At 42.6% G+C, this 13805-nt stretch overlaps 2 protein-coding genes across 17 annotated transcripts in view; one reads left to right on the top strand and one right to left on the bottom strand.

Moving 5' to 3' along the window:
* The first annotated feature begins 1594 nt into the window (after window positions 1-1594).
* On the top strand, window positions 1595-4250 carry cd8a (CD8a molecule). Its single transcript, XM_052077291.1, has 6 exons — window positions 1595-1953; window positions 2041-2367; window positions 2465-2545; window positions 2652-2750; window positions 2890-2929; window positions 3355-4250. Exons 1-6 carry the CDS (start codon window positions 1905-1907, stop codon window positions 3437-3439), a joined length of 681 nt encoding a protein of 226 aa, XP_051933251.1. The 5' UTR covers window positions 1595-1904; the 3' UTR covers window positions 3440-4250.
* A 482-nt stretch (window positions 4251-4732) lies between these two features.
* The window catches only part of cast (calpastatin), a 29195-nt gene continuing 20122 nt past the window's right edge, over window positions 4733-13805 (bottom strand). For 13 of the 16 annotated variants that reach the window (XM_052077276.1, XM_052077285.1, XM_052077280.1 and 10 more), the window contains 25 exons: window positions 13616-13702; window positions 12962-13024; window positions 12752-12871; window positions 12243-12353; window positions 11619-11720; window positions 11405-11521; window positions 10373-10447; window positions 10218-10283; window positions 10032-10136; window positions 9841-9957; window positions 9674-9748; window positions 9069-9164; window positions 8940-8984; window positions 8753-8857; window positions 8505-8621; window positions 8251-8367; window positions 7975-8082; window positions 7772-7885; window positions 7284-7376; window positions 7177-7221; window positions 6972-7091; window positions 6025-6111; window positions 5821-5850; window positions 5482-5595; window positions 4733-5396 (listed from right to left, as the gene is read on the bottom strand). In XM_052077276.1, coding sequence (XP_051933236.1) covers window positions 5497-5595; window positions 5821-5850; window positions 6025-6111; window positions 6972-7091; window positions 7177-7221; window positions 7284-7376; window positions 7772-7885; window positions 7975-8082; window positions 8251-8367; window positions 8505-8621; window positions 8753-8857; window positions 8940-8984; window positions 9069-9164; window positions 9674-9748; window positions 9841-9957; window positions 10032-10136; window positions 10218-10283; window positions 10373-10447; window positions 11405-11521; window positions 11619-11720; window positions 12243-12353; window positions 12752-12871; window positions 12962-13024; window positions 13616-13702 — 2214 coding nt within the window. In that variant the 3' untranslated portion in view covers window positions 4733-5396; window positions 5482-5496. The remainder of the gene's footprint in view (window positions 5397-5481; window positions 5596-5820; window positions 5851-6024; window positions 6112-6971; window positions 7092-7176; window positions 7222-7283; window positions 7377-7771; window positions 7886-7974; window positions 8083-8250; window positions 8368-8504; window positions 8622-8752; window positions 8858-8939; window positions 8985-9068; window positions 9165-9673; window positions 9749-9840; window positions 9958-10031; window positions 10137-10217; window positions 10284-10372; window positions 10448-11404; window positions 11522-11618; window positions 11721-12242; window positions 12354-12751; window positions 12872-12961; window positions 13025-13615; window positions 13703-13805) is intronic. The other 3 variants (XM_052077279.1, XM_052077289.1, XM_052077290.1) reach the window with 3 other exon arrangements.

Below are 13805 nucleotides of genomic sequence, written 5' to 3'. Positions count from 1 at the left end.
GACCAATAGTAAGGCGTTTTTAGCCGAAAAAAAGGACCGTGTATAGTAAGGCATTTTTGGACGAAATTTTTAGCCGAAAAAAACGACCATGCATAGTAAGCCGTTTTTAGACGAAGAAAACGACCATGTATAGTTAGGCGTTTTTAGCCGAAAAAAAACGACCATTTATAATAAAGCGTTTTTTTGCCGAAAAAAATGACCATGTATAGGAAGGCGTTTTTAGCGGAAAAAAACGACCATGTGTAGTAAGGCGTTTTTAGCGGCAAAAAACGACCATGTGAGTAAAGTGTTTTTAGCCGAAAAAAACGACCATGTATAGTAAAGCGTTTTTAGCAAAAAAAACCCAGACCATGTATAGTAAAGCGTTTTTAGCAAAAAAAACCCAGACCATGTATAGTAAGGAGTTTTTAACCGAAAAAAACGACCATGTATAGTAAGGCATTTTTGGACGAAATTTTTAGCCGAAAAAAACGACCATGTATAGTAAAGCGTTTTTAGCCGAAAAAAAACGACCATTTATAATAAAGCGTTTTTTTGCCGAAAAAAATTACCATGTATAGGAAGGCGTTTTTAGCGGAAAAAAACGACCATGTGTAGTAAGACGTTTTTAGCAGAAAAAAACGACCATGTGAGTAAAGCGTTTTTAGCCCCAAAAAACGACCATGTATAGGAAGGCGTTTTTAGCCAAAAAAAAAAAAAAACGACCATGTATAGTAAGGCATTTTTGGACGAAATCTTTAGCCGAAAAAAACGAAATTTTTTTTTTGTTTCGGCTCAAAACGCCTTACTACACATGGTCGTTTTTTTGGGCTAAAAACGGCTCATCGTTCTTAGCCCACTCTTTGTACCGGCTCGTTCGCAACCGACACATCACTTGTGAAAATCTAGGTGATTGAACAGTCAGAGGTGCTGCCAAAAACCCTTTCTGCACTGAAAATACAATTAAATTAATTTTGATTCCGTTTGCTGCAATACAAACCGGGTACTTCACACTTGACCATAAAGTTTGATGTAATACAGTATTGGCAACTGAGGAAAACTAATCTGGCCCCACCTTGTGCCTGTTATTTGAATTGCAAGAAACTGCTATTTGGAAAAACCATTCAGCAGCCTTTGCGGCCTGATCATCCTGGAAGGGGGATTCTCCCTTTCTCCGGCCTCCTCTCAAGGTTTCTCATTTTTGTCCTGTCCCCCCCCCCCCCAAAAAAAAATAATCAAGCTTCAAACCAAAAATTAGTTTGATAGAAACACACCATTACGATTAAGTCATACAACCATCATTATAGCCGTGGTTAACGATGGCCAGTTTACAGTGCTATCTTGCTAGGACTGCCATTTTTTGTATTTTTATTTTTTTTAAAGCTGCATATGCATTCTCTCTGACTATTTATCACAACTGCGCACTCTCATAAACAGCGCGGCATGATGAGTGGCTATGCTTGAGGATCGCGCTTGCGCGGGCGAGTGACACGCATGCCTTTCATCATCAAGACTTAGGGGCTGGCATTCAGCGAGGCCACATTCAAATCTTGTAAGCAAAACCCCACTTCCAACCTGAAACTAAGAAATCATATTTGTGAAAGGTTCTTTTTGATTTAAAGTTTAGAGCTGGGTGGGGTCACCAATTCCGGTCCTCGAGGGCCCCTTATCTGGCAGGTTTTAGATTTCCCCCCCCCCCAACATCGTACCTGATTCAAATGATCTGGATGGTGAGCAAGTCATAGAGGGGTGACGTGCAGATCAGCGAGCTCCTCCTCAAGCATGATGTGGAGCACGACCTCGATGCGATATGCTGCAGGGAGGCCGTTTGACACCTCAGGAGGGGCGTGGATTGCACTTCCTCTGTCACAACCAGACTCCCTCCGAACATCACCAGCACCTCCTCAGCAGTTCTGCACCGTAAAATGAATCGACAGTGGATTCGTCTCCTGGCAACGCTCTTGTTTTGCAGCAGTAAGTTCCTTAAATGTGACCTGAAAATATGCTTACTGCCATGTGAATGAGGTGAGAGATAATTCCCACGTTTGTTTTGTCTTCCAGAGTTAAGTGGAGGAGCTGTTAGAGTGGAGAAAAGCAAAGAAAGGCTGAGGGTTGAATTGAATTGCCAGCCCCCTGAGGTTATGGCCACAACTGTGTGGTTTCGAGTAATGGACAAATCCGGCATTGAATTCCTGGCAACTTTCTCGACCAGTGGCATGGTGAAGTCACAAAGTAACTCCTTCACATCCATCTTCAGTGACATAAAAATCCGCGACAACGTCCTCACTATAACGTCCTTCAACAAAGGTCGTGACAGCGGCATTTACAGTTGTGCGTCTATGAAAGACAACAAATTGTATTTTGGTGACATCACACGATTGGTGGGAGGTAAGATTTTTTTGTTTGCTTTTTAATCAAGTTAAAACGATTTAATTGATCATGTCGGGTCACCCGTTCGTGATATAAAACTTTTTTTTTTTTGCAGATGACGCTGCGCCCCCCCCAGTCACATACAATCCATCCGCAACCACCAAACCCTGTTCATGTGAGAACGCGACTATGCAAGGTACGTTAGTAATGTCACTCTTGTGAGTGCCAGCTTGCAATCCTGTGTGAATAAATACGGGGACGTAATAATCAATAATCATAAATTATCTTCTTTTTTTTGGCAGATGAGTTCCTATTATGTAATTCCGTCATACTGATTCCACTAGCGGGCAGTTGTGGCCTTCTGCTTCTGCTCATCCTCATTATAATAGTGTACTGCAATCGTAAGTCCCTTTTGAATATGCTAAAGACTTTAGTGGCAGTCCTCAAGGAGACTATCACATCCCATTTTAATTTTGGCACATTTGGAAATATATTCACCTTATTTCAGTTTAAATGTTTTTTTCCCCCTTTTTTTTTAAGGCATGAGAACACGGAGGTGCCCACATCATTATAAAAAGAGGTATGTGTTGTTGTTTTTTTAGTTTTTAACATAATAATTATAATAATTTAAACTGTGGCCCACAATTTAGACAGACTGAGGTAATTGGTTTAAGTCCTCCTAACATGGCATTCTGATGCTGAAATTGCGGACTGTTCATATTTGGACTAAACATGAATGTGAAATTCATATGCTGTGAAATAATAATACATAATACTTTGGTGGATTTCATCCACCAAAGTCTAAATGACATTATCAAATTGCTTCTGATGCTAATTAGGAATTGAAAAGATTCTCAAATATATTTTTGATACCGCTTTTGAAATTTGAATGACTCAAAATTGTCATGACAAATAGGATGAAATGAAGTTGAAACACAAGTTATTAGTACTCTAAAGTACTTAATAAAACGTCTTCATATCAATAAGCTTTTCTGTCGTTCTCAGGCCGCTGAAGAAAATGGCTCCTGGGAAACAACAGCCGCAGCAGCAGCACACTTTGTACACGTCTGTGAACGTTCAAACGTGCTGACTTGATATATTTCCCAAAATGTTACTGAAGTACAGCTCCCTTCAGCGTACCTCAGTTTTAGCGGCAATGAGACGTTCCCATTTCTTTTTTTTGCAATGAATCAACTGAATTCATTTTTAGTTTTTGGACTCAATATGTTGCCGTAAACATAGTGAGTTGTAGGCCTATTAATGAATGTTCAACATGTACAGCGCCCAAAAATATTTTGTCATTCGGGTGAATGTTTAGCCAGTGATTGGAGTCAAGTTTTGAATGTTTTTTTTTTCTATGTTTCTCAAATAAAATGTTCATAATATTGGACAGAGTAGTACTGTTAGAAAAATGTCTTACATTGGAGATCATTACTGGTTTTTGTAAGTTTATCGTTTTTGATTTACAAATATCCAATTGGTAAGGAATTTTTACTTGCATTTTTTTGTTAGATTTTTTTTTCATTCTAGGTTATTACTAATGTGTTTGAAATCTAAGTGCACGGTATTTTAGAATTCTTACGTTTGCGAGAGTCGGATTTAAAATCAAAGCGCATTTAGACATTTTAAATGAGCCGTTTGTATCGATGCATGTTTTTGTCATTCGAATTTTTAATTCAACAGAAACACTCATTTGTGCGCTACGTGCACATTATTTTAGAGTTCCCAAATGAGTACTATGAAAAATGAAAACAGCACTCATTTGAATTTCAATTAATTATTCGTCTTTATTTGTGTTCATTGTCTTGTAAATTTATCATTTCAACAAACCCACTCATTTGCACCATCAGTCATTCAGGATCTTGGCGAAAAGATTTTATCTCTAAATATATATATCTATATATATAAAACATTCAATGGTTTTAGCAAAATAGATGTGTTGAAGCCCCCCGAAGTGAACAGGAAGTGGGCTGCTCTACCTTTTTGCAGCATGAAAAACCACCAAGTCGGGAGTTTTTGTTCCTGTGAAGGTTTGGCGCACGCACGCACACACACACACACACACACACATACACTCACGCGGATCCCTTGCACCTTAAGAAAAAAAAAAAAAGTCACGAAAGATGTTCTTTGCAGTACTTTGCCTCGCTGACAGTTTGTAGTTTGTTTTTAATTCTTTTTAGGCACAAACGGATTATGAACTACACATTTACTGATTATTAGATGTAATGAATATTCCCATTAGAAAATAGATGGCTATTGAAAATAGTTTACCTCTCTTGGACACCCAATCAAAAAAAAAACAGGAAGAAAATAAATGTCTTTACATTTACTTACCGTATCAAAGCCCTTTGTAAGTCACACAGTGTTTTCTTGTATAGAGTAAAATCTTTTTTTTTTTTTTTTTTGCAGTTTGTTTTAAACACCACCTTGGTTTACAAAGTGCAATTGTGGACGCCAGCATTTTATTTTACAACTTATATACCAGAGACCCTACAGCTATTTCTCAGAATGGCATTTGCACGGAATGAAGCCTCCTCCGCATGTTTCTATTGTATCGTCCAAAAATATAGGCCGACAAAGCGTCTTCATGGCACTTGAGCACATGGCGGTCGGAAAACAAATTGGATTTGCATCAAGCATTTGCACAACATCGAAAGACTATACACTCGCTCCCCACTGCTCGTGTAAGCCAACAGTCACACGGCCGTTGTGTTAACCGGTGTGGCGCAGGAGAGCGAAACCAAGACATGGACAACAACATTCTTATCCACATTGACCAGCAAACGCATCTGTTTTTTTTTCCCCCCTCCAGCATGTCTTGCTACAGTATAGGCAGAAACCGAAAGCTCCTCATCTTTGACTATAAGTGGAAACCAAGCAGAAAAGTCATGCTTGTAAATTAGTGTGTGCGTGTGTGTGTGTGTGTGCAGGCTGTCGTTCAGCTCTAGTGTACATCCTGGATGATTTAATAAAGTACAATCTCAATGCAGAGACGAGCGAGGGTCCACCACCAGTGCTTCCTCAAATGCTTCCGGAGGTCCAAACTGCACCCGCAACACAAAACATGCATCGATGTCAGTATTTGATTCTTGCTCATTTGATTCTTACGAAACGCAGGTCAACACCAACCTGACAGCCGGTCATCTAGCTCTTCCTTCCTTGCTGTGCAGATGTCGGTACGACGTCCAAGCTTTGTTGGCCGGTGTGCTGCTTGTCGGCAGGAGGCTCCGATGCATGTTGTTTCTGGAGCACATGGGGTCAGTTAAAAAAAACAAAAACAAAATCCAAGTGATACTTGGGGGGTAACCTTCTTCATACGATCATCAAACAGGCTTTTAGTGCATTTGGATAAGGTGGAGCGTACATGCAGCATGTGTGCGGCGGTGTCAAGCGCAAGAACAGTCTGACAAAGAGGAATTGTGTGCATTGTAGCGCACGTCGCCATGCAGCAGAGGCACGTTTGCTTACTTTAGATTTTGACTTTGACTTGCTCTTGCTCTGTAGGTAACAAAGTTGACATCTAAGTCATGTCAAGCAACCTCAGGAGGGGGCGTCACGAGCTTCTTCCATGGGTTGTGGTTTTATATTAATGTCAACTCATTAACAGGATGCCTAATAAATGATTTGTGTTTTAAACCTCACATACCGGTAAACTCATTGCTGTTTATTTACCTTGGCTGTGTCCGCCTTCGCCTTGAATGCTGGGTCATCTGGAAGGAGGGTGTCAGCCAGCGTCTCCAGGACGGGACGGGGCATGGGCTGCCGCAGAAAACAAAGACGTATTTGAAAATGTCCACGAGTGTTGAACAACGCGCTAAGAATTGTAAATTATTTGCAACTGCATCTTTATCAGTTTATGGCGTAGGTGTCAAACCCAAGGCTTGGGGGCCAGATATGGCCCGCCACGTCATTTTACGTGGCCGGTAAAAGCAAATCATGTAAGTCCGAAGTGGCCCGAGACAAAAATTGAGTTTGACACTTCGTGTTCTACTGCAGAAGTTACAATGAACTTCACATCCAGATGTCCTCATTCAGACAACAGTGTCACAGTGAAACGGGCTCAGATTTCACACTAAATCTAAAATATTGAGTGAATTGAGATGAGGTCATTGTTTTTTTTTTTTTTTCCTTCGGTATATTTATTTTTTGTGACATTTCTGCTTGGTGGGGTGCTGTGAGCTTTAATGTAAAATATAAGATAAGATGTGCTTTATTTGTTCCACAATGGGGAAATTTACATTTTACAAATATGTGCCTTAACATGGCTAACATTTGCGTCATTTCCTTTACATTCCAGTGACAAATCCTGATAAAGATATTTACTTTGACGGCAAATCGAAATGATTTTGCTCAAGGTAATGCCATCTGAATAAAAATAACAACAATAATAATAATGAAATGATGTGAAAGACAATTGTAAATAGCGCTGAGATTTATCCATTTTGTGTTTATAGTGCACTTAATTGAACGGTGTTTGTTGTTTTTTTTTCTTCTTTCTACCTACATTCTTGCTGCTGGAGGCTGTAAATTTCCCCAGTGTGGGACAAATAAATGATATCTTATCTTATCTTATTTTACAAGCGCAATTGTTGTTTTCACGCAATTGAATTTGGCGTTACCTTCACGGCCTCCGAGTCAAGCCCGGAAGGCCTGAGCTCCGCCGTGGCGGCAGCAGACGATGAGACCGATGTGTTGAAGTCGCTGGACAGCAAGTCCAAAGCCGTGTTATCGTCCATCAACTTCAACAGAGGAGCGAGGAATAGAAGGTGAAATTTCAAACACGCAGGCGACACGCGTGATCGTCGTATCGAGCGAGGGACTCACCGTCTTCGGTGCGGCGCCCGCGTTCGCCTTCGCCTCGGCCATATTCTTGAAAAAGAACATTTGATTACATTTGCGTGACGTTGAGGAAACGCGGCGTTATTTGATACCTTAAGATCCTCCTCGGTGGGTCTGTACTCGGGCGGAAGGGTGTCGTCTCTCTCTCCCATTTTATCGAGCCTCTCTTCAACGGCCTTCTTCTCCTGCACACCAAACACACACGAGGATAAAAAGAAATGACACTTCCGATGAGCACTTTGAACGTGACGTTGCAGGTTTCGCCATGTGCTACTTGCCTTACAGTTTTTGATTCGACAATCTGCCTCTTTTTTGTTTGTTTGTTTGTTTGTTTTGTTTTGTTTTAATGACGGGTGTTGCATCGATCCAGACAGTGACGCGACTGTAAAAATAATACTAAAATAAAATTGACAACCGTCTATATGAAAGAATAGGAATATAAATCCGTAAAGCAATTTTAAATAAAGCGCATATCTCCATATCATCACGTTTGTTCCCGCCTTCTCCCGATTTGGATCAAATCTCTTGATTTAAGCAGTTACAACCCAAATTCTCCGAGTGGTCTTTTATCGGTGCCCACCTTGACAAGGTCTTTGGCAGAAATGGGGGCTGGCTGAGGGACGGGTGTAATTTCCGTGACCAGAGTTTCTGAAAGAGCATCCAGGGCGCTGTCTGCTCCAGGAGCAAACTGCATCTACAAAACGGGCGCAGTAACAAATCGGAATCTGACGATGTGAAGCAAAAATACAAGTCGTGCGGCCTTTTTTTTTTTTTTTTTGTTACCTCGGAGGCAGTTTCTGTGGGGACACCAACAGCAGATTTCACTGTAGGGGCAGCAGAGGATGAAACAAAGTCTCCCGCTAAGGCATCCAGAGCAAAGTCTGCAGAGGACTGCGGGAGAGACGCTTCAAGTAAGGACGTTTTTTTTTATCACAGTCCCTCACGTGGATCTGCTTTATCGATGCATTTATGTACAGTATTGATTGAAATCACGCAGCGTCTAACTAACGTAGCAGACCACCATTCCAATGTCCCTGTCAACAACAGAACACGGCGTACCTGCGCAGGAGCTGCAGCGGAGGAGGAGACCACGGGAGCGTGGACAGCAGGAGCGGCAGAGGAGGTGGCGAAGTCTCCCGACAGAAGGTCCAGGGCCTCACTGGTGTTCATCTTGGGCTGCGGGTAGAAAGGATGCGACAATTTTGGAGTCTCATCAGAATTAGAGAAAACAAAATGTCGTCGTTGGGATGCAAGCGGAAACCCAGAACAATCGGCGCCATCAAATACTGAGAGGGATTCTCATCAGGTCTTACCTGAGGTTTGGGAGCGGGCAGTTTTTTGAGCTCCTCCTCATTAAATCTGTATTCGGGTGCGATTGAGTCTTCCCTCTCTCCGACAAGCACCGCGTCTTCTTCCTTGTGTTTATCCTCCTATTAAAAAAAAAAAAAAATGGCCTCGATTAGTACACTGATGACAACTTTTACAGGTTTAAAAAAAAAATGGTTCAAACAAAACAATGCATTTTCTGGGAGTTTCTTAGCCCGCCATTTGCATTTCTTACCAACACAATGTCCTCGGGTCTAAGTTTGGGGGGTTCTGGTCTCGGTTCCGGTGCCGCCAACGTGTCACCAAGAGCGCTGAGAGCATCCAGCGACATGGAGTCACTCTGAGGAGACAAGACTGGAACTTTAGGATAGTTCTCGCGATGGCTGTTGTAAAGCGAGGTGATGTTTGATGTTCAAGATTACTTCATCGGTCTGGGGCTTCGCCAACATTGGAGGGCAGTCAGATACCTGCGGAAATAAAAGACAAAGAGTTTAGGACTACTGAGGCCTCGAGAGTGGACAAAGACTGACAAAATGGTTTGCGGGTTTTACCTGGGGTGCCTTTCTGGTCAAAGGAGGAAGAGGTGCGTGAACAGCGGACGATTTGCTTGAAGTCAGAAGATCTTGAGCGGTCAATGTTTTTTTGGTCTGGAAACACAAATGGTCACTTTTTGACGACCATGAAAATCGGATCACGATAAAAAAAAAAAGGGAAAACTCCGGAAAAGAATTGTCAGCTAACAGAGTCTGTCGCCTCGTCTACAAATCAAATTCAAAACTCAACAATGCAAATCAAACGCCATACATCCAAAACACCCAGAAACGCCCCTGGCGGTGTGCTGTGGTCTGACGAGTCCACAATTCAAATAGTTTGTGCAAATTGTGGATATCATGTCCTCTCATTCAAAATCGAAAAAGGGCCATCCAGACGTGTTATTCAGCGCAAAGTTCAAAAGCCGGTATGTGCGATGCCATGGAGGTGGATTAGTGGCCACGCCATTGGCAATCTGCACATCTTTGAGGGCACCGTTCATGTACATACAGATTTTAGAGAAACGTATGCTGCTTCAAAAACAGCACGAAATCGTCATCGAGAATTAAAAAAAGTAAATAAAATATAAAATGATCATCGGTACGTGACGGCGCCAACTGTTTACCTGCGCTGGGGCGGCTGAGGAGCTTGCGAAGTCTCCAGACAAAAGGTCTAAAGCCTCATTCGTATTCAAGGTGGGCTGCAAGAAGCGCAAAGGGAAAAATAAAAAGAACCTGAAACATCTTCCCGCATGACATCAAACCCTGAAAAATGCTGTTGACGCGGTCTCACCTGAGGTTTGGGAGCAGGTAATTTTTTAAGCTCCTCCTCATTGAACCTGTACTCGGGTGCAATTGAGTCCTCCCTCTCTCCTACCCGCACGGCCTCCTCCTCCTTGTGTTTTTTCTCCTGTCGTAAAATCAACGTCAGTGAAGTGTGTCGCGTCTGACTACTGGAAAAGATGCGATCTGTTGGGATCCTACAGAGATTATGTCTTCGGGTCTGAGCTTGGGGGGTTCTGGTTTTGGTGCATCCACCGGTAGAGTGTCACTCAAAGCGCTGAGTGCATCCAGAGGCATGGCGCCACCCTGTGGAAAAAAACGAGATGAAACTCGGATCGTTTTATGGAGAACATAATGGATGGGGGGCGGGGGGATGCGAATTTTTACCTGAGAAGGCTTGGGTGGAGCAGGACACACAGAGACAGTTGGAACAAACGCAGGGACCTCGGCTTTCTACGACGGTAGAAAACAAAACACCGTGTTAGGCATGGCTTGACCTATTGCGTCGATTTCTGTCTGTCCAATCAATACGTGCAATGAACCTGTGCAGGAGCAGCAGAGGAGGTCAAGAAGTCGTCAGAGAGAAGATCCAGTGCCTCGTTAGTGTTCAAGGTGGGCTGCATGATGCACAGTTTGGATTGTTGTTATTCATGCTTCATGTTATTTTTTTTGGTCCAAATGACTTTTTAAATTGTTTCTTTTTCCTTTGTTCAATACATCCCCCTGCTGAAGTGCACTTTTGAACAACATAGCAGAGTTGGAGCGGAGTTCGTTTTCAAAAGCAGAGACGTTTGTGACTTGGCAATGTGGTTCAAACATACTGCAGAAAGGTTTAAAAGACCAGATAAGAAAGGCTTTATTTGTCTCACAATGGAGAAATTCCCAATTTACGGCAGCAAAATTATGAAAGGGAGAAAGTCAAAGACAAAAAGTATATCAATAAATATAAATAAAAGTATATTAAAAAAGTAATTCATATAATATTCATTCATTCATCTTCCGTACCGCTTGATCCTCACTGGGGTCGCGGGGGGTGCTGGAGCCTATCCCAGCCGTCTCCGGGCAGTAGGCGGGGGACACCCTGAATCGGTTGCCAGCCAATCGCAGGGCACACAGAAATGAACAACCATTCGCACTCACACTCACACCTAGGGACAATTTAGAGTGTTCAATCAGCCTGCCACGCATGTTTTTGGAATGTGGGAGGAAACCGGAGCACCCGGAGAAAACCCACGCATGCCCGGGGAGAACATGCAAACTCCACACAGGGAGGCCAGAGCTGGAATCGAACCCGGTACCTCTGCACTGTGAAGCCGACGTGCTAACCACCGGACTACCGGGCCGCCACAATTCATATAATATTAAAATATAATATAAGAATACAAATATAAACATATTAAAAATGTGCTGGTAAAAAGTAGGCTAAAAGCTAAAAACATTTTGTGCTTAAATGTACACAATTGCGCATTTGATGAAATCAGAAATAATTTTTGTTTAAAAACGACAACAAAAAAAGTGAAGGCCATGTCGCCTGTCGCTCAGGCCTTGGAAGCCTAAGTGTCATGCGGTCGCACCTGAGGTTTGGGAGCAGGCAGTTTCTTGAGTTCCTCTTCATTAAACCTGTACTCCGGTGCAATTGAATCCTCCCTCTCTCCGACACGCACGGCGTCTTCCTCCTTGTGTTTATCCTCCTACAAGGTGAAAATGGAATTTGGTACTCTGAGAAGGCGCCGTGTGTGGTTCGGATACAGCCTTGGAAGCTTGTGGAACATTGACAAGTTCACCTACCGAGACTATGTCCTCCGGTCTAAGTTTGGGTTCTGGTTTGGGTTCTGGTGCTGCCAGCATGTCTCCGAGAGCGCTCAGAGCACCCAGAGACATTGAGCCACCCTGAGGTAACGACAAGGCATGCGGTTTCAAACGAGAAAGTAATATCGCTAGAACATGGATTCAACATTCATGTACCGGTATTGTGAGAGGTCATCGGGTCTGCCGTGGGAAATTATCCATTTTCTCTTACCGGTACTTGGGCTGAAATTTTTTATTCATTTACTACAAATACTCGAATAATCTACTAGAAGAATCTATATCACGACATATGGTGGTGACAGGCAGAACCATGAAATGGTTCTTCCAACCTACATTGCCGTTCATAAAACATCAGCTTTGTGTTCAACTAAACAGGCCCAGATTTCAAGCAGAGTAGGTCAAGTGTAAAACAAGATCACGTTACCATTCTGGTTTGCTGGTCCAAGAGTGTAAAATACAAAAGTGCCACGGATCAATAAACGGAGTAAAATGTTAACAGTTTAACAACGAGCCACATAAAACTGTCCGGTGGCTATCAAGTTAGCTAATTAGCACTGTGTAGCGAAAAATGGGTGCAGGGAAAGTAACTGAAAGGCCACTGACCTCATCCGTCTTGGGCTTTGTGTCCAGTTCAGCTTTCAGAGAAAAATCTGAAGAGGCTTTTTCCGCAAGGGGTTCTTTTTCAGCAGGGGGAGGGCCCACGCACACCGTTTTCTACAAAACAGAAAACAAAAGGTAACATATTCACAACAGTTGCAAATATGACTTTGAGACCATTTCACGTGAAAACAAACAAACATGAAATGGTGGCTGGCCTACGAGCAAAACAAGAGGAGCTTTATCTCCTTCTTTAGTTTGGAAGTCAGCAATCCATTTTGTAATGCATTTACTGCCACCCACAGGAATGGAGTGGAACAGCAGTGGCCACCATCGACAATCGTTCAGCCAGACTTTAGTTGTATTTTTTTCACCGAAGCTTTGACATTCCTTTACATTGACAAAACCGAAGAAGTACATGACATCTTTGGGGGAGGGGGTCAAAAAAATTAAATATAACATCCAGTTTAGATTTGCTCACAGTGGCATGATGAGTTACCATATTGCTTTTGTACCTTGAATTGGGAAGGGGGAATTAAAGCTTCCAACGAGAAGTTATCAACTTCCATCTTGGCTTTTTTGTCAGCTGGAGGCTGAGCTGCTATGCAAGGAGCCGGTGCGGGGATGTCAACTTTCTGCAAAACACCACGACAGGAGGAAATGAAGATGCGTGGCAAGACACAAAACAAGTGATGCAAATAATGAATCGGAACATCTTTCTCTACCTTCACAAGCGGTGGTGCAACATAACAAGGGGCAGCAGATGAAGCAGCGGCGGCGTCTTTTTTCTGAGGGTTACAAAAAATAATACCACCTTACACATCCAAAACAACTTAAATGTACACACTGCTCTGGAGATGGACTTTCATCGATGGAGATGCCAAGAGGTGCCTTCATTCTACCGTACTATGAAAGCGCCATGTGCAAAATTGACTTTGAATATCTTGTGTCCAAATAGTTGGATCCCTAAAGTGTGAAATTAAAACAACCCAGTAAATCTTTTGTGACGTGCATATTTTCCAAATAACATCTGTAGCTCATTTGCATAAGGGGACCGCCCCCTCGAAACCAAGTGATTTTCCAAAGGTGTGAAAAGTCACTTTTATGTGGGCCGTAATTGGTGATCCTTGCGGATATTTTGACAACTGTCACCGTTTTGTTATCAACCCTTTCCGACACAGCGGTCACTACAGTGGACAGCTTATAATGTTATCAGGTTACGGGTTATCATTTTTTGGTGCGTGAAAGGATTAAGACACGAAGGAACTGTTTGGAATCGTGAAAAAAAAATCTATTTTGATATAATATGTTTCCTATAACTTGCTGAGCTTGGATGTTCAACACGACGAAGTGCAATGCTAGTCGATGCGGACTTTGACCTGCTGCATTTTGGGTGCAGTTGGAACAGTTGATGTCATGAAACCCGCTGAAAGCGACTCCAGGGCCTCGTCGGTGCTGAGTGGTTTCTGAGGAGAAATGCAGAGTGTCACCATTTTCCTCCAACGACAAAAGTTAAAAAGTCTGCTTAGAAGAATGACCCGAAGGTTATTTTAATTCTCCACTAGGTGG

This window comes from Hippocampus zosterae, chromosome 9 (assembly GCF_025434085.1).
Source record: "Hippocampus zosterae strain Florida chromosome 9, ASM2543408v3, whole genome shotgun sequence".
NCBI lineage: Eukaryota > Metazoa > Chordata > Actinopteri > Syngnathiformes > Syngnathidae > Hippocampus > Hippocampus zosterae.
This window is presented reverse-complemented; position numbering and strand designations above follow the sequence as displayed.

Excerpts from the sequence above, each read along its gene's own strand:
- cd8a (XM_052077291.1), top strand. The coding sequence starts at position 1,905 with ATGAATCGACAGTGGATTCGTCTCCTGGCAACGCTCTTGTTTTGCAGC. Across the intron at positions 1,954-2,040 it reads AACGCTCTTGTTTTGCAGCA|AGTTAAGTGGAGGAGCTGTT; the intron begins GTAAGTTCCTTA and ends TTTGTCTTCCAG. Across the intron at positions 2,368-2,464 it reads CATCACACGATTGGTGGGAG|ATGACGCTGCGCCCCCCCCA; the intron begins GTAAGATTTTTT and ends TTTTTTTTGCAG.